Source organism: Garra rufa, chromosome 5, assembly GCF_049309525.1.
Source record: "Garra rufa chromosome 5, GarRuf1.0, whole genome shotgun sequence".
NCBI classification, from domain to species: domain Eukaryota; kingdom Metazoa; phylum Chordata; class Actinopteri; order Cypriniformes; family Cyprinidae; genus Garra; species Garra rufa.
Genome location: NC_133365.1, coordinates 54,772,641 through 54,794,764, shown reverse-complemented (window position 1 = coordinate 54,794,764; position 22,124 = coordinate 54,772,641). Strand labels below are relative to the sequence as shown.

The following is a 22,124-nucleotide window of genomic DNA, read 5'->3' as shown; positions in this document are numbered from 1 at the left end:
AAGTCTATATTTTGTAAATATGGGCCTTGGAAAAGGCTATATGTGACCCTGGATCACAAAACCAGTCTTAAGTACAGACACATTAATAGCCAAATACATTGTATAGGTCCAAATTATCAAAATCATTAGGATATTAAGTAAAGATCATGTCCCCTGAAGATTTTTTTTTTTTAAATGCCTGCCGTAAATATATCTAAACTTAATTTTAGATTAGTAATATGCATTGCTAAGAGCTTGATTTGGACAATTTTAAAGGCAATTTTTCTACTTTTTTTTTTTTTTTTTTTTTTTTTTTTTTGCAGCATCAGATTGCAGATTTTCAAATAGTTGTCCATTAATGGAAATCTTATTTATTCATCTTTCAGATTATGTATACATCGCAAATGTCTTTTTTTTTTCTTTTTTTTTTTTAATGACACTTATGACTTGGTTTGTGCTCCTGGGTCACATATAAGTTTCTTGTTCGTTGACTGCAGTAGTTAGTTCCTTGCATTCACTTTGCATGTTAGAGCTGTTTCTGGCTCTGAGACAACTGCTTGGCATTTTCCTGGGGGGAAAAAACACTCCTCACTAAATGAAAGCTTAAAGTGGAGGCCTAATTATTTCAGGGAACTTTGAGGAGGGTGTGCTCACTCATTTTTGCAACTCAACATGTTTTCACAATCTCATTTCCCTGAATAATTATGACATGCTTCTTTAGTAATTGATTGAGCATATTTACTGAAACTTCATATCTCTAGTGAATTCTGAGTAATGGGTTATTGCCGAATTTGTTCATTTTTAGAGGAGGTGTTCTCATTTATGATGAGTTATTTCTGCAGGGCCTACAACATTCGTCTCCAATGAATCTTTACAGGAATATCATATTACAATGGTGGGACTCGCACATCAATATGTTTTATGGCTCATTTATTAATGATTATCTGTTTATTGATTAATAAAATTCAAGCCTGAAGGAACAGACTGAAACGTATGGAATAAATAAAAAAGAAATAAAATGAATGAAAAAAGATAATAGTGACTTTTTGTCTCAAAATTCTGACTTTTTCCCCCAGAATTGTGAGATATAAACTTGCAGTTGCGAGGTACAAAATCCAGTTCTGAGGAGAAAAAAAGACATGTTCACAGTATTGATTTATAAAAGTTTATATTTCACAATTCTGACTTAATTTCTCAGAATTGCAAGTTTATATCTCAGAAATTCTGACTTTTATGTTCGGAGAAAAAAAGTCACAATTGTGAGAAGTCGCAGTAACCTTATTTTTATTTTATTGTATTTTTTTATTCCATGGCATAAACAGGCTTCCATTGAAACATGCAGAAACATTAAACAAAAAATGTTGAACATTGTCATTAATTGAAATAAAAAAATGCAAACAGTAAGGACTCATTTCAGAACATTTCATCAGTCGTGTCTTTTCTGCCTAATCGCCGCACGAATCTCCTCCAGCAGTTTCTCTCTGTTGTTTGAGATGTTTTTTCCAGCAACCTCCATAAGATCAGTGATCATCTCAGCGCTGTAAGGACCTTGAAAGGTCTTATAATTTTTCCTCCAGGTCTCAATATGATCTGATGAAACAGAAACACACTTACATTAAAACACAGCTGATAGTTTAGGTTAATTTAGCTAAACAATCTTAACTTGCCTCCACAGTTGACCACATTAAACAGAGGGATGTGAATCACGGTTGGAACGTTGTGGCCTTTGAACACATAGAAGTCCTTTGGTTTTTTCTGGTCTTCGCTGGGAATGTTGACTTCCGGGAAAGGGATCCTTAGGTCTTCACACCGCTTGTAGGTTTCGGTCACTGTCTGCATTGGAAAAATATAGCAGTATAACTTCATTAAAAGGGCTAGAAAAACATTTCCATTCAAATTAATTTGTTGTTATTTATTGAAATCATTAGTGGGGGAAAAAAATTATTTGTAGTATTTAAATAATGTTAAAGACAAGTAAACTGTCAGTAATAATGTAAGAACAAATTACAAGCAACCACACAAATAAATGCATTAGAACAAAGATGCAATCTGAAATAATCAGTGCTTTAAGCAGCACTGGGTTAATTGTAATTAACAAATTGTAACGTTTTAGATTAGGCAACTTTTTTTACCTTGTTTATTTTAAACTTTCCAGTAAATGTACCGTATTGATTTATTAAAAAAAAAAAAAAAAAAAAAGCAAAGAGAAAATTATTTGACATCAACATCATGAAATGCATTAAAAATTACATTTACACCAGGGTTTCCTAAACTGAATGGGTTTGTGACTTGATAGAAAAAAAAAAGTTAATCAAGCCTATTCAGTCATAAAAATGTAAAATAAAATAAAAATACTTTTTAAAAACAAAAACCCTTAAAAAAAGAGCTGTGAACTGTCTTTTTCAATTATTAAAATATTATCAGATTTCCTACAAGGTGCTTAAAGTGCTTGAAGTACTTGGATTTAACTTTTGGAAAAAGCTTGAAAGTAGTAATGTTCCCGAAGAGGATTTTTAAGCTTTTTGTGAAATTTGGATTACCTCATTAATCCGTTGTTTGTTCTCTTAATATTTAAGGAGAGAACTTGCTTTCCAAAGTCAAACAGGCTTTGTTATGATTTTCAAGGGTGTAGATTTTTCACACTTGGACTTTTGTCACCAAATTTGAATGCTTTTATGATTGCTGGTCGATGTTTAACTGTAAATAAAGGCCAAAATGAAAACTGTCTCTCTTCAGAAGATATTTAACTTTTATTAGAGTATGATATTGTATTAATACCGCGAAAGGATCGCCATCACTGAAATCGAGGGAAATTATGAGATCAATGTTTCTTTCTTCTCTCAGCACTGAGAAGTAGGGTGAGTTCAGCAACAGTCCTGCATCTTCATAGTCTCTCGTCTCACTTTTCAGAAGAGCAGGAGGCAGTGTTTTATCTGGAGGATCACAGCATCAAATGAGTGTGTTTGTTGTATTATTCTCATTTAATTTCTTGATGATAACAGGTCTGTTCTCACCTCCCATTTTGTGAAGGAAGTTATAAGTCCTGCCCCAGATCCACCAAGCCATGCATATACAAATGCGTGTCCAGATCTGAACATCTAAAATACAGCACAGTGTTAAATTTAGTTTCTGATGAAGTTTTTATGTGTATTGTTTTTTAGTTGACTTTAAAGTAGGGCTGAGTAATTACTCAAATTTTAGTTTTAATTTCGGCTTTCATTATTATACAAACATTATCAAGACAATCGTGATGTGTGTTAATTTTACAATTCTTTAGGAATGTTTTGAAGCATCAAAGTTCTTGGTGAATAGACTTTTTAAACAAAATGACAGAAATCTCTCAGCTTTTTATTATTACAATTTTTTTTAGTTCTCAGTTCTTGGAGGATGAACAAAAGACTTATGGGTTTGGAATGGCAGGAGTGTTTTCATTTCAAAAATCTTCAGTGCCATCGGTCTGTTAAAACCTTTAACAGACTTTGTTGCTTAATTGTGACCCTGGACCACAAAACCAGTCATAAGGTTAAATTTTACAAAACTGAGATGTATACATCATATGAAAGCTCAATAAATAAGCTTTCTATTGATGTATGGTTTGTTAGGATAGGACAATATTTGGCCGAGATACATCTATTTGAAAATCTGGAATCTGAGGGTGCAAAAAAATCTAAATACTGAGAAAATTCTTAAGTGAAAGAGAAAGTTCTTAACAATGCATATTACTAATCAAAAATTACATTTTGATATATTTACAGTAGGAATTTTACAAAAAATCTTCATGGAACATGATCTTTACTGAATTTCCTAATGATTTTTTGCATAAAAGAAAAATCAATAATTTTGACCCATACAATGTATTTTTGGCTATTGCTACAAATATACCCCAGCGACTTAAGACTGGTTTTGTGGTCCAGGGTCACAATTTATTGAATGTTAGAGTAAAACATTTCTGGGTTTATGTATTAAGGGGAGACACTGCAGGCAAAAACACTGTTTTTTCAGACAAGTGGAAAGAAAACACCCAGAAGACACTGTTAAGTGTTTGTTTTATAGCACTTTATCTATTTGCGTCAATAGATTTCAATTACAATACATATTTTTAAAGGCCGTTTTCTCAAAATGAGTTTTTTCACTGACTTTTCCAAACTTTACATTTTTATTCCTGTCTATATCCTGAAGGTTTTTACAGATGGATTTGTTCAGATATGCTTTGCTTGTTTGTTTGTTTTTACAACATTTTATTCCCCACAAAATTGTAAAAAAAAAAACAGTTTTTTTTCTTAATTATGGCGTGACAAAATGAGATATACAAAATCCTCTCTGTAAAAACATTTGACTCTAATATGTCAGAAAAAAACAAGAAAAACTGACTTCATCCAGTGTTTAGATTTTTTTGTACTATATGTATGCGTATTAGCGCATATTTCGTCATATAATGCCTCATTTGCATATTTAAACCTAACATTTTAGAAAACTTGTAATACAAAAAATGTTTGCAATTATCAATGTAATCAATCAACTTGGTAAGTAAGGTGATAACTATTAGTTAATTTTTTTTACCTATTCACCTGCAGTGTCTCGCCTTAATATGGCTAGGAAATCAAAAAGAAGTACAATATACAAATCAACCGTACAGGCAATTCAACCTACCGTAACGCTCCGAATGAAACAAATGACTCAAATGAGTACATACTTCCTCAGTGTATTTAGCAAGATCACTTTTTTCTCCTGGAAAAATCAGGTGACATTTGCCTCCACTGAGCTCTGTGAATGAGAGAAATGTACATTGTTGATTTCGGGTTTTAATATAATTCTAGTTTGTTTGTCCTTTAATTCTTTTTTTGTTGGCCAAAACAGATATTTTTGCATGTTGCCTCAGTGCAGTGTTGGGGAAAGTTACTTTTAAAAGTAATGCATTGCAATATTGAGTTACTCCCTAAAACGTAATTAATTACGTTACTTAGTTACTTTTAATGGAAAGTAATGTTTCGTTACTTTTGCGTTACTTTTTAAGTCTGGGTAGGGCTTGCTTGTATGTTTTTAATATAAAAAGTTCTATTTTTGTCAAATGTAAAAGCCTTTTTACAACAAAAGCCTCAGGCTTAGAGAAAAGTAAATTGAGGTCTGTACAGTAGACCACAGAAGAAAAAATGTCAACTCTTCAAGAAAAAAAAGGAAAACAAATGTTAGATTATTTTGAGTAATTTTTGCTTATTAGTATGGATGAATTGGATCATCGAAGGTTAATAAAATGGGATTAAATACAAAAAGGATATTTGTTTTATTTAACATTTAATTATTGCAGGTTTGCATTGAATTTCACAGTTTTTATTCATTTTGAGGAACACTGTATCTGTTTTTTTAGTGAGTGAGATGAATTAATGCATGTTCACATTTATTCTAGAACTAAAGTAACATCTTACTCACAATTTCTCTCAACATGGGGACAGGAGAGCTTTTAATCAATAAATGGGGAAAAAAGTAACTGGCGTTACTTATTCGAAAAAGTAACTCAGATATTTTCTTGTCAATTAAAAAGTAATGCGTTACTTTACTAGTTACTTGGAAAAAGTCATATTATTACGTAACTTGCGTTACTTGTTATACGTTACCCCCAACACTGCCTCAGTGTTTCCCCTACATTGTGGTGGCCAAGATATCAACACCGACCGCCATAAATAGATATTTAAAATAAACTAAAAATAACTACATTTCTCTAAATGAATTCTCGCAGACTTCTAGCTCACCTTTCAGTGTTTTTCTGATGGATTGATCAAGATCAAAACAATCTTTGTTGTTCAAAACCGCAAGATTAACATCCACAAGATGCATGAGCACCTGGTAACACTTGTATACCGGCGGGTCATTCGGATCTTTGGAAGAAAATACACATTGAACAAACATAAGCACAATGCAAAATGTCTTGAATGTAAGCTTTGCAACCTCAAATTCATCATTCAACAGCAGTGGTGTAATGTAACAAAGTAATAATACTTTGTATTTTTTGGGAGTACCTCTACTTTACTGGAGTTTTTATTTTTCAGCCTACTTTTACTTTTACTCCACTACATTTCCTAATCAAAATGTATATTTTTACTCCAATACATTTCCCTGAAGCATATTCGTTACTTACTACAAAATAGTCAGACGTCAGGATTTCAGTCGGAACTGAAAGATGTAAAATCACATCTGTGAGAAGAAAAGGTTTTTTTCTTATTTTTGCAAAACTGGATGAAAAAAAAGTTCTTACAAATGTTTTGCATTCTATCTAGAAAATGTTTGCTCACAAAAAGATTGCCTTTCCTTCATAGAAATTTTGATTTGCATAGAAATTTAGTTACCTCTTTATTTAGTTTAGAAACTCATAATTCATAATTGTGAGATAAAACTAGATACAAGTTTGTATCTCGCAATTCTGACTTCTTTTCTGGAAATTCTGGCTTTGTTTTCCCCAGAATTGCAAGATACAAACTCGATTCTGAATCTTTTTTCTCTGAATTGGGTGCAACTGTGAGAAATAAAGTCAGATTTGCAATATAAACTCATAATTCAGACTTTTATCTCAGAAATGGATGAAATAAACTCGCAATTGTGAAAAAAAAAGGCATTTACTGATACTTTTACTTTCAATACTTAGACTTTTACTCAAGCAATATTCCAAACGGTGACTTCAACTTCTAACAAAGTCATTTTCTAGTAACATATCTGTATTTTTACTTAAGTATTGCCTTTAGGTACTTCATACACCACTGTTCAACAGACACTCAATATTGTCCAAATACTTGCTAAAATAAAAAAATTAAAAAAAAAGCTAAAATAAATTTGATAATTCTCATGATCTATTCAGTAAGATTTTATATTTATTAATCTTTGTTTATGTTAGTAAAATTACAACTGTTAATTAGGCTATTAGCTCAGGGCAGATTAGTTGCATCTGTTAATATATTAATATAATAAAAAAAAAATTATTTATTAGAATAATGTATCAGCAAATGTTGCAGGAAAAACTAAGATTGATAACATTGTTATTTAGAAAAGGAATTTAAAAAGTGTTAAAGGTTATTAACAGTCTTTATACGGAACCTTGCAGAAGTATTCATACCCCTTCATTTTTTTCACATTTTGTTTTGTTGCAGCATTATGTTAAACTGCTTTAAATTAGTTTTTCCCCACATCAATTTACACTCCATGCCAGATTTGCAAATTTTACAAATTTACTAAAAAATAAAACACTGAAATAAGTAGATAAGTATTCATACCCTTAACTCAAGTCTTTTTGGGTCTGATCTGACAAGCTTTGCACATCTGCATTTGGCAATTATGTCATTCTTTGCTACCCTGGAAATCCAGAGGTCTCGCGAGAGCACAATTTGAATTGTCTCTGCAAAAAAAAAAAAAAAAATTTGCTTTGCCATTATGGAGTAGGGAGTGTAGATGGATGTGGGGAAAAAAGTAATTTAAAGTAGTATAACATAAGGCAGCAACATAACAAAATGTGAAAAAAATGAAGGGGTATAAATAATTTTGCAAGGCACTGTAACCAAATGAAAGATTATCACGATTAGAACTCATCTTTTATTTGTCACCTTTATAAGGAAACTTGAACATCAGTGACAAACACAAATAAAACTTAGTAATAAATAAAAGCAGAAATGCAAAGAAAAGCTTTACCTTTCTTCATTTCCTCAAACATCTCCAATTCTATTACAGGTGTTAAACAGTGAAAGAAATCTGGGGGCACATATCAAATGCAATCAGAGTTCACATGATGATAAAGTGACTGTCATCTTTAAGCAGAACTAAATCTTTAGATGTAGCTTCACCATTTATTAGTTCCCAGAGGAATTTCTTAATCTCCTCTTCATCAGCTAAAGCGCTGCCACACAGAGCTGCAGAAAACACAATTAAATACTAGTGTTTTCAGGAAAAGGAACAAAAACACATCACTTTTAAAACAAAATGTACAAAAAGTCTAAATATATAAGCCTTTAAATTGTTCAGCATAAAGATCTCTTCTTTATTTTTATTTTTTAAGTGTATTAAGATTTATGTTCAAAAACAATTTGCTTTAACAATGTTTTTTTAATTTCTAATTGTAATGATGTTTATATTTTAACTTTGACACATTGTAAGTTCAATGTATACTGATATTACAAATATTAATAAACTCTCTTAACAAAGTTTGTTACCTTGCAGGTACAGCATGTCCATTTCAGGCTGAGTTTTTTTCTTAGAGCCTTTGTCAAACTTGCTGCCGAAGCTGGAGGTGTCCACAAACGCTCCAATGAGGGAATAACCTGCTTCATATGGACTGATCTCAAACCAGGGGTCTGCAGACAGAAAACAAGACCACAAAACAGCTGACTTGAGCATAGTCACAGTCTTTCTCTTATATACACCAACACAGACCTTCTTCCTCTTTCTCCTTTTTAAACTGCTTGTCGATCACTGTGTAGATGGGAAACGGGTCTTTGCTGAGATGGTCCCAATGATCTGTGAGTGTGAGTTCGTCAATCTGCAGAAAAAAAAAATATATATATATATATGTATTTATTTGTTTATGTATCTACCTATATTAGTCAAGGCTGCATTTGATGTTTTCCAGATCACCACACTGGTGGAAACATTTGAGGATGAACATCACTGTTGTTGGATGTAATAATGAACATAGCAGTCGTCATTTACTCCAGAACATTATTAATGTTACTTTCAGTTTTGAAAGGAAGGAGCCGATCCTGATCTACATATGCATCTATGTTCGTTCCTGATGCAGCTTCACCCACAGCAGAAGTGAGTTATAAGGGTTTTTATGCATCTTTGTAAATGGCCTTTCTTAATAATGTGCTAGTTGGAAAGTTTCACCGCTAAATGTGGCTAAACACGACTAAATGCAGCTAAAGTAAACATTAGGATTCATCATCCCACGGCAGAGAGGGGCGGGGCAAGCAGAGCTCATTTGCATTTAAAGGGACCCTACTATAAAAACAGTTTTTGCAGAGCTGATTTTGACAAGGTAAAGGGGTGTTTTTTTTACATTACTATTGAGAATTTTTTACCAAAGTATATTAAAGACTTTTCATTAAGACCCTAAAGAATCTGATGAGGCATCTGATGACCTCTTTTTTAAAAAAAATCCGTAATAAAATTAATTGAAGAAAAGTAGATTTTTGTTAGTAAGCCTACTTTGTTAGTTCTATTTTATTTCTAATGTTTTCAAGGTACAGAGCACTTTATGTTGTTAAAGTTATTCTATTGTAAGAAGGTCGTGTAATGTTTAGTCATTTATTTTATTATAAAAGAAGAAAATACATTGAGGAAAAGATTTTTGTTAGTATAACTCTACTATGTTATTTACAGGAACTCGTTTTATACCTTCTTCAAGACACAAAGCACTTTATTTTGTTATTTTGTTGTAAGAAAATCCTGTAATGTTTAATAATATATTTTATAATTAAATGCAAAATTCAGAGTCTGCAAAAATTGGCAGAATTGGCAGGTCAAACTTACTGAAAAAAAATCAGAAATCAGAATCAACCAAGAAAGTTGCAATCGGTGCATTGCTAATATAAAATGTATAATTGCTATATAAAAGCTAGTTACAGTATGTCACAAAAGTGAGTACACCCCTCACACCTCACATTTCAACAACCATTTTAGTATATCTTCTCAAGGGACATTACTTGTAGGTTGTGAAAACTCGAATTTCGAGTTGGCTGGAATGTAGCATTAGTAACTGCCAAACGACTCACTGAAATACTTGATTCTGATTGGCTTGTTGTGACATTCCTAAAGTCAGTTACCATAACTGGTCCTTTTAAGTCCTTCTGGGAAGTTATACATACTTTTCATAAAGTAGACTGAACGTAAAGTGAATTGTTATGATTACATTATGTTAGTTTAGTAATATAATCCATTACGTCACACATTTTAGGTAATCACACTACTTTTTGACTCAATTTGGTTTAAATGGGAATTTTTTTTTATCTATTTGCAATATATTTACTATCAATATAATGCATCTATTGCATCTGCCTCTCCAAACTCCCCAACTTGGAAACTCAGGTTGCTGAAAAGGGGCGGAGCTACATAAAGTCTACAGCAGGTAGATTTGTAGACTGTGTTTACTGTAGATCATGCAGTATTATAAGTATTATAAATACTTACTGACCTCTTTCACGTATCTTGTGATGACTACAGCGGCCCAGACATCAGTCAAGCTGAAGAAGTCTTTCCCATGGTAATATTTGGTAAGTTTGACATATACGTCTTTCCAGCTAACTTTAGGGCCACTGAGTCTCTCGATGATTTTGTCTTTCACAGTCTCTAGTTTGGTGGACCAGTCTAGTTCTTGGTATAATGAGGCCATGCACCTTCAGAGAAGAACATACTGCTGTCATTTTTGACATTCAACCCAATTCAATCTCTCTGTGTTTGTTGTTTCTCAGGGTTCATACCAGGTGGATCCAGAGACTCCGCTCAGATAAAGGATGCAGTCCAGAAGACCCGCTTTATCAAGCTCAACCAGGGATCCCAGCAAACCCACCATGGCTCTTTGTCCTCCTCCAGAACCCAGTAATGCAATGTTTGGCACATCTGTCTGAAATGCACAAGCTTGATTTAGCATTCATAAGCAACCACCAACTGTTGGTCAATTCCAGAAGAAATGGTAGATGGATATATAAAGTATAAGATGTTTGACCTGACTGCAGTGTATCTTGAGTTTCTGCAGGCTTTGAAAAACCGTTTCTCTTCTACTGACTACAAACTCCTCCTCATCCATGTTTAGAGAGTGTCCAATCCTCACCTCACCACTGCATTAGCCACAAAGACAAACAAACAGACGGATAGACTAGTGCTGTATTTAACATCACTTCTGTTTCAGGGCCATAAACACTAGACATTGGGGGACAAATCCCCCTCCTAATAATTTATTTTATTTATTTATAAATTGGACTATATTTTGTTTAAGTTTGTATCTTGCAATTCTGAGGGAAAAAATATCTAAATTGGGGCTGAACTGGGAGAACAAAAAGTCAGAGTTGCAAGTTCATATCTCAGTTCTCAGATTTTAAAAAAAAATCAGAATCGGTAGAAAAAAAGTCTGAATTGCAAGTTTATTTCTCACAGTTCTGAGAAAAAAACGTCAGAACTGGGAGGAAAATTACAAGATATAAAATTGCTATTGTGAGAAAAATATGTGCATGTTTTTGCAAAATATGACACTTAGATAATTAATTTAATTCATAACTAAATGTGACGAGACAATAACATGGGTATATAAATACGATTTATATGCACATTTTAAAAAAAATGGCTTTACAAAAACCTTACTAATCCTTCTTTTCTATTTCATGTTTTTGTCTTTATTACCATAAAACATTTAAATCTTTATTTAGTTTCATAGTTTTCATTTGGCTGTATATAAAGTGCAAATCTTCCATTGTTCTTAAAATGTGTGCAAGATTACAAACCTTTCCTGAAGTTTGGGTGCACTCATCTGTAAAGCAACAGAGATAAAATTAAAAGTAAAATCTGTCATTGAAAAAATGAAATCTTTTGATAAATTCTTACTTCAAATGTCAATTATTAAGCACTGTTTTTTTATAGTAGTGTAGTCTCTAGTTTGCAGGTTATATTAATCACATTAATCAATTTAATTAGAGTTAAATTCATTAATACTAATATTATTGTCTATAAATGTAATGACATTAAGCGTTTTAGTTACCCTGTTTTTAAAAGCTTTAAATCATACACTCACCGTTTTTGTGTAGTCTTGAAAATCCTGAGTTTCAGCAATAACAACAACAACCGTTGTGTCTCGTATCAGGTGGAAAATCTTTTATAGTTACTCTGGAACCATATGCGGGGGTGAAGGTGATGAACATGAACGAAAAACAAAAAAAACTGGTAACTGGATGAGAGGAGGAGTGAAACTCCATGTGGGAACTTACTGTTAATTGTTAAACAGGTTAGGCTTGCACAGATTAAATCATATTTTATCTCTGATTTTGTTTTTTTACTTTTATTTTCCCAGGGTTTAACTTTAACTTTAAATAAACAGATTTCAGATTTTGTCTTCAGGTCACATTAAAGCTTGTTTTCTTGGAAATGTGTTACCTTTATGCATTCGTTTATTTCAGCTGCGTTACACTTTTATGTCTCGATTTTATTTTTATGTTTGTTTCAGACTTTCAGTTTTAAAAAGTCCATCATAAAAATATGCTGTTATTGCATATTGTTATTGTTTAAAACCATGATAACTATAACAATCATACAAATTTTTTATTTGTAAAAATAAAATGCAGTTTGTGATTTGACAATTTTTATTTTCACTGCAATCGCGAGTCGAAGCTGCAAATCTTTAAATGAAAAGGTAAACATGAAAAAGAAAATGCAAATCCAGTTTTTAAAAATCTTTTTACTTATACTTACGCAATAATAGTGACACAATTCAAATCAAAATGTTTTTTTATTTTAGTTTTCATTTTCAAAAGTCTTGTATGCAAATGATATGTTAATCAGGGGGCGGGGCTTATTGATCAAGCAATGTATAGAGGCCCATTACCACCACAGTTACATACAAAATATGATTCTGTGCTTCAAAATAATGAGAAACACTTTCATATTAATGACTTTAAAGCTCATAATAATGTCTGACTTCTCTCGTATCACATGCTTCTTTGTCCAGCAGGTGTTGTTAGCGTGCGGCTCCCTTCTAGTAATAGACAGTCATTATTTTCTTTTTTTAAGCAAAGGTACCATCACTGTAAATGATATTAATCCCAAAATAAGTTGTAGAACAAAATACTGTAAATATGTCAACATGAAGTGTAACTGCAACATAATTTTACATAAAAAAAGAAAAACATTTAAATAAACAGTCTTTTCAGAACACTGCATGCCTCCGATATTCAGATTTTTCAGATATTTAGAGTCATAACTTGTGTCCTTTTCAACTGACAAATGCACCAATCTGCTCTTTCAGTTTCTCTCTGTTGTTTGAGATGTTTTTTCCAGAGACCTCCATAAGCTCAGTGATCATCTCAGCGCTGTAAGGACCTTGAAAGGTGCGATATTTGTTCCTCCAGGTCTCAACATCATCTGAAGAAACAGTAGAACACTTAAACATACTGTATATTGTGCATAAATTTCAGTTTTATTCAATCAGACAGTCTTAACTTGCCTCCACAGTTGACCTCATTAAACAGAGGGATGTGAATCACGGTTGGAGCGTTTGGGCCTTTGAACACATAGAAGTCCTTTGGTTTCTCCACGTCTTCACTGGGAATGTTGACTTCAGGAAAAGAGATGTTTAGTTTCTTGCACATCTCAGCAACATCTCTGACCGTCTGCAGTGGAAAACAGCATTAATTTATTGAACAGGTTGGAGATTTCAAGTTGTTATTCACTGAAATTATAAGGCTGAGATGAATGGGAATGCTAGCTGATGCCTCTCTCCAGGTATTATAGATAAATACCATGCAGCAATGAATGGAAAATGTATGCAACTTTTGTTTAAATGGCTTTCAGTCTTGTTGGTTTTATCAGAATAAATAATTCACAGTTTATGCAATCTGTCAGGGTTTATAAGGTTAGTGTGAACTCTTTATGTTATGGGGATAAAATACTGTCTAAAAAGAGAAATATAGGTTTGGAATGACATGAGGTGATTCTAGATTTTCGATGTCTTTAACTTTTATTAGAGTATGTCTTTAAGGAAAAAAGAATAAATGTGCATGAATAAATAAAAATAAATTTGAAGCATTTGGAGAATAAAGTAAAAATGTTTAGAGAATAAAGCTGAAATTAAACATTGCGAGAATAAAGATTAAATTAAATGTGTGTGAATACAGTAAAAAGTTTCGAGAATAAAGGTGAAGCGTTTGGAGAATAAAGTCAAGACATTTCAAGAATAAAGTCAGAGTTTCGAAAATAAAGTTGAAATTAAACGTGTGTGAATAAAGTATCCTCCAAACACTTCGACTTTATTCTCAAAACATTTGACTTTATTCACGCAACGTTTAATTTCAACTTTGTTCTCGAAACTCTTTGACTTTATTGTTTTGACTTTATTAGCGAAACTTTTCAAAAACATTTTGAGAATAAAGTCAAAGATTTTCGAAAATAAAGTTGAAATTAAACGTTGCATGAATAAAGTCAAATGTTTTCAGAATAAAGTCAAAGTGTTTGGAGAATAAAGTTGAAATTACAAAAATAAAGTCAAAACGTTTTGAGAACAAAGTAAAAATGTTTAGAGAATAAAGTTGAAATTAAACGTGCGTGAATTAAGTCAAAAGTTTTGACAATAAAGTCGAATCGTTTGGAGAATAAAGTTGAAATTACGAGAATAAAGTAAAAATGTTTGGAGAATAACGTAAAGATGTTAAGAGAATAAAGTTGAAATTAAACGTGCTTGAGTAAAGTCAAAAGTTTTGAGAATAAAGTTAAAAGTTGATAATAAAGTCGAAGCGTTTCGAGAATAAAGTATGAGGATAAAAACAATTAGATTGTTTAAAAAAATCTCCTGTTGTTTTCTACTGGCCAAAAAGAGAAATACAGGTTTGGAATGATGGGAGGTGATTTCTAGATCATCTGTCTTAGAGTATTAGAGTATGTCTTTAAAGTGCGAGTTTTACCATGAAAGGGTCGCCTTCACTGAAATCCAGAGAAATTATAAGGTCAATGTTTCGTTCTTTTCTCAGCACTGGGAAGTAGGGTGAGTTCAGCAACAGTCCGGCGTCCTCAAAGTCTCGAGTTTCACTTTCCCGTACAGCAGAAGGCACAGATTCATCTGAAGGATCACAGCGTGATATGAGTCTGTTTATTATATTTTTCATACTGAATTTCTAGTTGATAGGTCTGTTCTCACCGGTCATTTTGTGGAGGAAGTTATAATTCCTGCCCCAGATCCACAGAGCCATGCATTTGCAAATGCTCAAGAAAAGATCTGAAATATAAATACACAGGCTTTTAAATTTAGTAAATGGTTCTTTGTTTTAGTAAATGGTTCTTTACTGTATTTGGAAGTTTTGGATGTTTCATTTTATTTCTTCAGCTTCCTGCTTAAAACTAGGGGTGTGCAGCTATAAAAAAAGATTTTTTTGAAGCGTTTCGAGAATAAAGTCGAAATTAAAGTGCATGAATAAAGTCAGAAGTTTAGAGAATAAAGTCAAAGCGTTTCGAAAATGAAGTTGAAAGTTGAAATTAAACATTGCAAGAATTCTCAAAACATTTCGACTTTATTCTCGAAAAATTTTGACTTCATTCATTCAGAATAAAGTCAAACTATTTTGCTTCATTCTCGAAGAATTTCAACTTCATTCTTGTTATAAAGAACTTTTACACATTAAAAATCACAATATACAAATGAAATGCATTGTAAAGACAGTTGAACCTACCGAAAGGCCCCAAACTGAACTGACTCAAATAATTACACACATCCTCAGTGTATTGCTTCATATACAGTTTTGCAGCGTCTTTATCAGCGAGATTCAGTTTTTGTATTGGAAAAATCAGCTGACGTTTGCCTCCAGCGAGTTCTGTGAAAGAGATAAACATTAATGAGTTCTTCTTATCTAGCAATGTACCATTCAAGTTTGTTTTATCTTGTTTAATCAGATGTTTTTGCATGTTAACCTATCAACTCTTTTAACTAATTATTGATCTAAACTAGTCTCTATTTAAATTGCAACACACTCTTACCGTTTAGATTGGTTCTGATGGATTGATCAAGATCAGAAGGATCTTTGTCATTTAAAACAGAGAGATTCATGTCTGCAAGATCCATGAGCACCTGGTAACACTTTTCTGCTGGTGGTGAGTTTGGCTCTTTTGAAGAAAACACATATTGAACAAACATGAACACACTGCAAAATGCATGAGTTCCATGTGAATGTGTTCCATCCCTAAATTCATCATGTTCAGATATTAGGAGTTTCCAACATGCAAACATACACACAACTTTGTGCAAACGCCATTTAAGATGCTTGGATTTGAAGCTAAAATTAATTTACTGTCATTCCCATTATCTATTCAGTAACACTTTATATCAATAAATAAAAGCAGAGATGCAAAGAAATGCTTTACCTTGCTTTGTTTCCTCAAACATATCTTTTGAAGGTCTTAAATGTTTAATGAAATCTGAAGAAAAAAATCAAACATCATGGGCAGTGTTGGGGACAGTTACTTTTAAAAGTAATGCATTACAATATTGAGTTACTCCCTAAAAAAGTAACGTTACTTAGTTGAACTTTTTTACTTTTACTTTTTATGGAAAGTAATGCAATATGTTACTTTTTAAATCTGGCCAGGGCTTGTTTGTTTGTTTTTAATATAAAAAGTTCTATTTTTGTCAAATGTAAAAGTCTTTTCACACCAAAAGCCTCAGGCTTAGAGAAAAATAAATTGATGTCTGTACAGTAGATCGCAGAAAAAAGTCAACTCTTCAGCAATAAAAAAAGGAAAACAAATGTTAGATTATCTTGAGTAATTTTTGCTTATTAGTATGGATGAATTGGATCATCAAAGGTCAGCAGCAAAGACATCCGTTAATAAAATGGGATTAAATACATAAAGGATATTTGTATTATTTAACATTTAATTATTGCAGGTTTGCGTTGAATTTTCTGTTTTTATTCATTTTGAGGAATACTGTATCTGTTTTTTAAGTGAGTGAGATGAATTAATGCATGTATGCATGTATTAATGCAATGCATTTGAAAACTCAGATATTTTCTTGTCAATTAAAAAGTAATGCATTTGTTTACTAGCTACTTGGAAAAAGTAATATTGCATAACTTGTATTACTTGTAATGCATTACCCTCAACACTGATCATGGGTTCACATGATAATGAAATTAATGTTGGCTTTAGTCAGAATTGAATCTTCAAATGCAGCTGCACCTTGTATTTTTCCCCAGATGAATTCTTTACTATCTTCTCCAGCTAAAGCGCTGCCACACAGAGCTGCAGAAAACACGAAAACGTAGGTATTCAGTATACAGTATTAGTGCAAATATTAATAAACTCTCATGTGACAGAGTTTGTTACCTTGCAGGTACAGCATGTCCATTTCAGGCTGTTGTTTTTTCTTTGAGCCATGTTCAAACTGACTGCCGAAGCTGGAGGAATTCACAAACGCTCCAATGAGGGAATACCCTGCTTCATATGGACTGATCTCAAACCAGGGGTCTGCAGACAGAAAACACCATCATAAAACAGCTGATATGAGCACAATACCTATTTTTAATTCTTTCGGGCAAAAACACAGACCTCCTCCCTCCCCCTGTCTGCTTTGCTTGTCAGTCAATGTGTAGATGGGAAACGGGTCTTTACTGAGTTGGCACCACTTATCTGTCAGTGAGTGTTCATCAATCTGTAGAGAAAAACATATTTAAATGTGTATATAAACAGTTGAGGTCAAAAGTGGACATCCCCCTATCGGAATCTGCAAAATGGTAATTATTTTACCAAAATAAGAGGGATCATGCAAAATGCATGCTATTGTTTATTTAGTACTGACCTGAATATGAACCCTAAATTTCACAAAAAAATTGTTTACATATAGTCCACAATAGAAAATAATAGGTGAGTTTATAAAAATGACCCTGTTCAAAAGTTTACATACGCTTGATTCTTAATACTGTGTTGTTACCTGAATGATCCACAGCTGTGTTTTTTGTTTAGTGATAGTTGTTCATGAGTCCTTTATTTGTCCTGAACAGTTCAACTGCCTGCTGTTCTTCAGAAAAATCCTTCAGGTGCCACAAATTCTTTGTTTTTCCAGCTTTTTTGTGTGTTTTAATACTTTCCAACAATGACTGTATGATTTTGAGATCCATCTTTTCACACTGAGGACAACTGAGGGACTCATATGCAACTATTACAGAAGATTTAAACACTCACTGATGCTCCAGTAGAAAAAAAAAAACATGCATTAAATTGAAATTCAAAAATCAGGGTAAATTTAACTTTTGTCTTCTGGGAAACATGCAAGTGTCTCCTATAGCCTCTAAAGGGCAGTACTAAATGAAAAAAATATGACATTAAGGCAAAATAAGAAAAATGTACACATCTCCATTCTGTTCAAAAGTTTCCACCCCCGGCTCTTAATGCATGGTTTTTCCTTCTGGAGCATCAGTGAGTGTTTGAATCTTCTGTAATAGTTGCATATGAGTCCCTCAGTTGTCCTCAGTGTGAAAAGATGCATCTCAAAATCATACAGTCATTGTTGGAAAGGGCTCAAATACACAAAAATGCAGAAAAACCAAAGAATTTGTGAGACCTAAAAGAATTTTTCTGAAGAAAAGCAGGAAGTTGAACTGTTCAGGACAAACAAGGGACTCATGAACAACTATCACTAAACAAAAAAACACAGCTGTGGATCATTCAGGTAACAACACAGTATAAGGAATCAAGGGGATATAAACTTTCAAACAGGGTGATTTTTATAAACTACTATTTGTAAACATCTTTTATATGAAATATCTTATTAAGGTCAGTACTAAATAAACAACAACATGCATTTAGTATGATTCCTCTTATTTAGATAAAATTTTGAAAGGGGAATGTAAACTTTTGACCTCAACTGGAAACCAAAAGTTTATTATAAATATAGCTTAATGTGACTATCATAAATCATTCAGGGTTGTAGTATAAATAGTTACTGACCTCTTTCATGTATGTTGTGACAATCATCGCTGCCCAGACGTCAGTCAAGCTGAAGATGTCTTTCTCATAGTAATATTTCTTCAGTTTGGCAAATGCATCTCCCCAGCTGACTGCAGGTCCGTTGACTCTCTTGATGATTTTTTCTTTCACAGTCTCTAGTTTGGTGGACCAGTTTGGTTCTTGGTATAAGGAGGCCATGCACCTTCAGAGAAGAACATACTGCTGTCATTTTTGACATTCAACCCAATTCAATCTCTCTGTGTTTGTTGTTTCTCAGGGTTCATACCAGGTGGATCCAGAGACTCCGCTCAGATAAAGCATGCAGTCCAGAAGACCCGCTTTATCAAGCTGAACTAGAGATCCCAGCAAACCCACCATGGCTCTTTGTCCTCCTCCAGAACTTAGTAATGCAATGTTCGGCACTTTATTCTGAAATGCACACAGTTTGATTGTGCATGCATTGAACATGCATTTGTAGATCATTTCATGTCATAGATGAATTAGTATAAGATGTTTGACTTATACCTGACTGCAGTGTATCTTGAGTTTCTGCAGGCTTTGAAAAACACTTTCTCTCCTTTTGACCACAAACTCCTCCTCTTTTGTATGTAGAGAGTGTTTGACTCTCACATTATCACTGCATTGGCCACAAAAAAGACAAACAGACAGACCAGTGCTAAATCTCTGCTATGGTGAAAGCATGCAAGGTAAGATAAAATAATACGTATTTGTTCGAAAAACATCAATATCCAGTCATGCATTTATGTGCATTCATGCAATTCATAATTTAATGTGACGAGACAAGAAGCAGTTTTTATTTTAAATTCTCAACATATAAACAAAACTGAGTACTCTTTATTATCCCAAATCCTTTTAAATCCTTAATTTGTGGTTTTGTGCTATATATTTATTTTAAGTTTGAATACAATTAACTATTATTGATCTAGTTTGTAATAGACATTAATTGTGTAAGTTGCAATAGAGTATTTATATGTAATGAAGTGCACAGCTTCCAATATTAGGAACCTGAACAGGATTACTAACCTTTCCTGGTGTTTGGATGCACTCATCTGTGAAGCACAACATTAAAGTTAAAATAATTTGAAAACTATTGGGGGAAAAAAAAAATGCACGTGCCATATCAAATGTCAATTATTAAGCCATTGTGTATTGGCCAAGATTTAGAGTTAAATTAATTCATACTACGATTGTCACTGTAAATATAATGACAATAAGCTGTTTTAAGTGCCTGTTGTAAAAGCTTTAACTCATATACTCACTGTTCTTGATCCGTCTTGTAAAGTCCTGAGATACACGAGCTCACTCAGCTGTTGTTTTCAGCTGTTTGCTGTCTCTCAGATCGGAGAGCAGATGCTCTTTTATAGGACTCTGGAACATCATGAGGGGTGGAGATTATTAACAGGGACTTCAGACAACAGAAAAAAAAAAAAAGCTTAGTGTGGTGACGTGATGTGAATTGTTGCACAAGTTAGGCTTGCACAGATCAAGTACAATTTCATCCATGAATGCGCAAGCTGAATAGAAAATGTAAGGAATTCCTTAACTTCTTAATTAGGAGGTTTTCGGGAATCTGGCCCAGGGTTGTAAGGCAAATAAAACTATGAAAAGCACTAATTTCTTATATAACTCATTCTATTTCAGCTGCCTTAAAAGGCAATGTTTTCAGTTAGTATTTATGTCTTTGACATTTCTCATTTTAATTTAGTTTAACTGGATGTGTCAAAAAACTAATTAAAACTGATATAAAAAAATAACAATAAAAATAGACATTAAAAAGCAGTAGTTTCTAAACAAAGCACAATTTCTAAAAGTTAAACTAAAATTAAAATGGAAAAAAATATACATTCAAAATGTAAGTATCTCAATGATGTGCACAGATTTTGTTGCAACATCTGTAACATCTAGCTTTTTTTTTTTTTTTTTTTTTTTTTGCTACAAATTAATGTCCATAAATGTTTGTTTTAAGTGTGTTTATTGTATGTGTTGTTTCCTTCAGTATGATATATGTGATTCTGGAGCACAAATCCAGTCGTAAGTACATTATTGATTTTTTTTTATTATGCCAAAAATCATTAGGATATTAAGTGAAGATCATGTTCCATGAATACATTTTGTACCTTTTCTACCATAAATATATCAAAACTAAATTTTAGCTTAGTAATATGCATGGCTAAAGACTTCATTTGGACAACTTTAAGGGTGATTTATTTTCTCAATATTTAGATTTTTTTTTTTTTTTTTTTTTTTGCACCCTCAGATTCCAGATTTTTTAATTGTTGCATTTCGGCCAAATATTGTCCCGTACATTAATGGAAAGCTTATTTATTCAGCACTGCATTGGCCACAAAGACAGACAAACAGACAGACCACTGCTACGGTAAAAGTGTGCAAGGTAAGATTAACAAACACAGTATTGTTTACATATTTATGTGCATTCATGTAATTCATAATTTAATGTGACAAGATAAAAGCAGTTTTTATTTTGAATTTTCAACATATAAACAAAACTTATGCATATTTTAAAAACGGTTCAAATTGATTGCTTTTAGTTTCTCTTTTACTTTATTATCCCAAATCCTTTTAAATCTCTTATGGTCTTGTGCTATTTAATATATATTTAATTTTAAGTTTGAATACAATTAACTCAAGTTAGTTTTAAAGTTGTTCTCAGAATTTTTGATTAGTAATATGCATTGCTAAAGAGTTCCAACCCAATTTTCACAATATTTTGATTTTGTTGGGCACCCTCAGATTCTAGATTTTCAAATAATTGTATTTCAACCAAATATTATCCCATACATTAATGGAAAGCTTATTTATTCAGCTTTCAGGTAATGTATAAATCTCAATTTCCAGGGTGTCCAGGGTCACTCGGTTAATAAAGACCGTTTTATAAGTTTATAAAGAGTCAGCATAAATAAGTTCACGCTCTCTGAACAAATCCAAAAGATTTATTTTTCTTAATGATCACTAATACAATTCACGGAAAGATTGCAAAATACTAATACAAAGACAGAAAATGTATACTTAATATATGTAAAATGCTTAAATTAGCCAATTTTGTTTAATTTGTCCTTAAACTCCCTGGTCTTTAATGCGGATGGTTGCTGAACTTGTCTCTACAAAATCCCCCAAACTCAAGAATATTAAGGCTGAATGAAATACTGTGCTTGATAATACTTGTCCATTGAAGGACTTTCACCCTGGGATAATGCATATAGTGATTCTCATGCTGAAACAACATCCAGTAATGCAACAGATGATTAGCGTTTTTGTAGAAGATATCTTGGAACGCTCTAAAGGGGGACAGGGAAGACATCCTGGGGGCAAGAAAGTGTCACGAGGCTTTTCTCATGTTAATGCTGATCTTGGGACCACTATCACATGCCTCCTGTTTCCTGTTATGGCTATACATTCTGTGTGGGATTTTCTAGAAGTGTTGCTTGGCCATTTGG

At 32.7% G+C, this 22,124-nt stretch overlaps 2 protein-coding genes across 2 annotated transcripts; both read right to left on the bottom strand.

The window, feature by feature from the left end:
- Nucleotides 1-1,405: 1,405 nt before the first annotated feature.
- On the bottom strand, nucleotides 1,406-11,476 carry LOC141334930 (cytosolic phospholipase A2 gamma-like). Its single transcript, XM_073840155.1, has 13 exons — nucleotides 11,451-11,476; nucleotides 10,679-10,790; nucleotides 10,434-10,576; nucleotides 10,148-10,349; nucleotides 8,389-8,494; nucleotides 8,169-8,309; nucleotides 7,803-7,868; nucleotides 7,651-7,710; nucleotides 5,727-5,852; nucleotides 2,994-3,077; nucleotides 2,758-2,912; nucleotides 1,647-1,812; nucleotides 1,406-1,569 (listed from the first exon to the last, which is right to left on the bottom strand). Exons 1-13 carry the CDS (start codon nucleotides 11,474-11,476, stop codon nucleotides 1,406-1,408), a joined length of 1,551 nt encoding a protein of 516 aa, XP_073696256.1.
- A 954-nt stretch (nucleotides 11,477-12,430) lies between these two features.
- LOC141335838 (cytosolic phospholipase A2 gamma-like) lies at nucleotides 12,431-19,718 on the bottom strand. The gene is made up of 14 exons (XM_073841396.1): nucleotides 19,693-19,718; nucleotides 19,174-19,285; nucleotides 18,935-19,077; nucleotides 18,649-18,850; nucleotides 17,251-17,353; nucleotides 17,029-17,169; nucleotides 16,882-16,944; nucleotides 16,066-16,119; nucleotides 15,682-15,807; nucleotides 15,378-15,518; nucleotides 14,849-14,926; nucleotides 14,616-14,770; nucleotides 13,163-13,328; nucleotides 12,431-13,080 (listed from the first exon to the last, which is right to left on the bottom strand). Exons 1-14 carry the CDS (start codon nucleotides 19,716-19,718, stop codon nucleotides 12,932-12,934), a joined length of 1,659 nt encoding a protein of 552 aa, XP_073697497.1. The 3' UTR covers nucleotides 12,431-12,931.
- Between the last annotated feature and the right edge of the window lie 2,406 nt (nucleotides 19,719-22,124).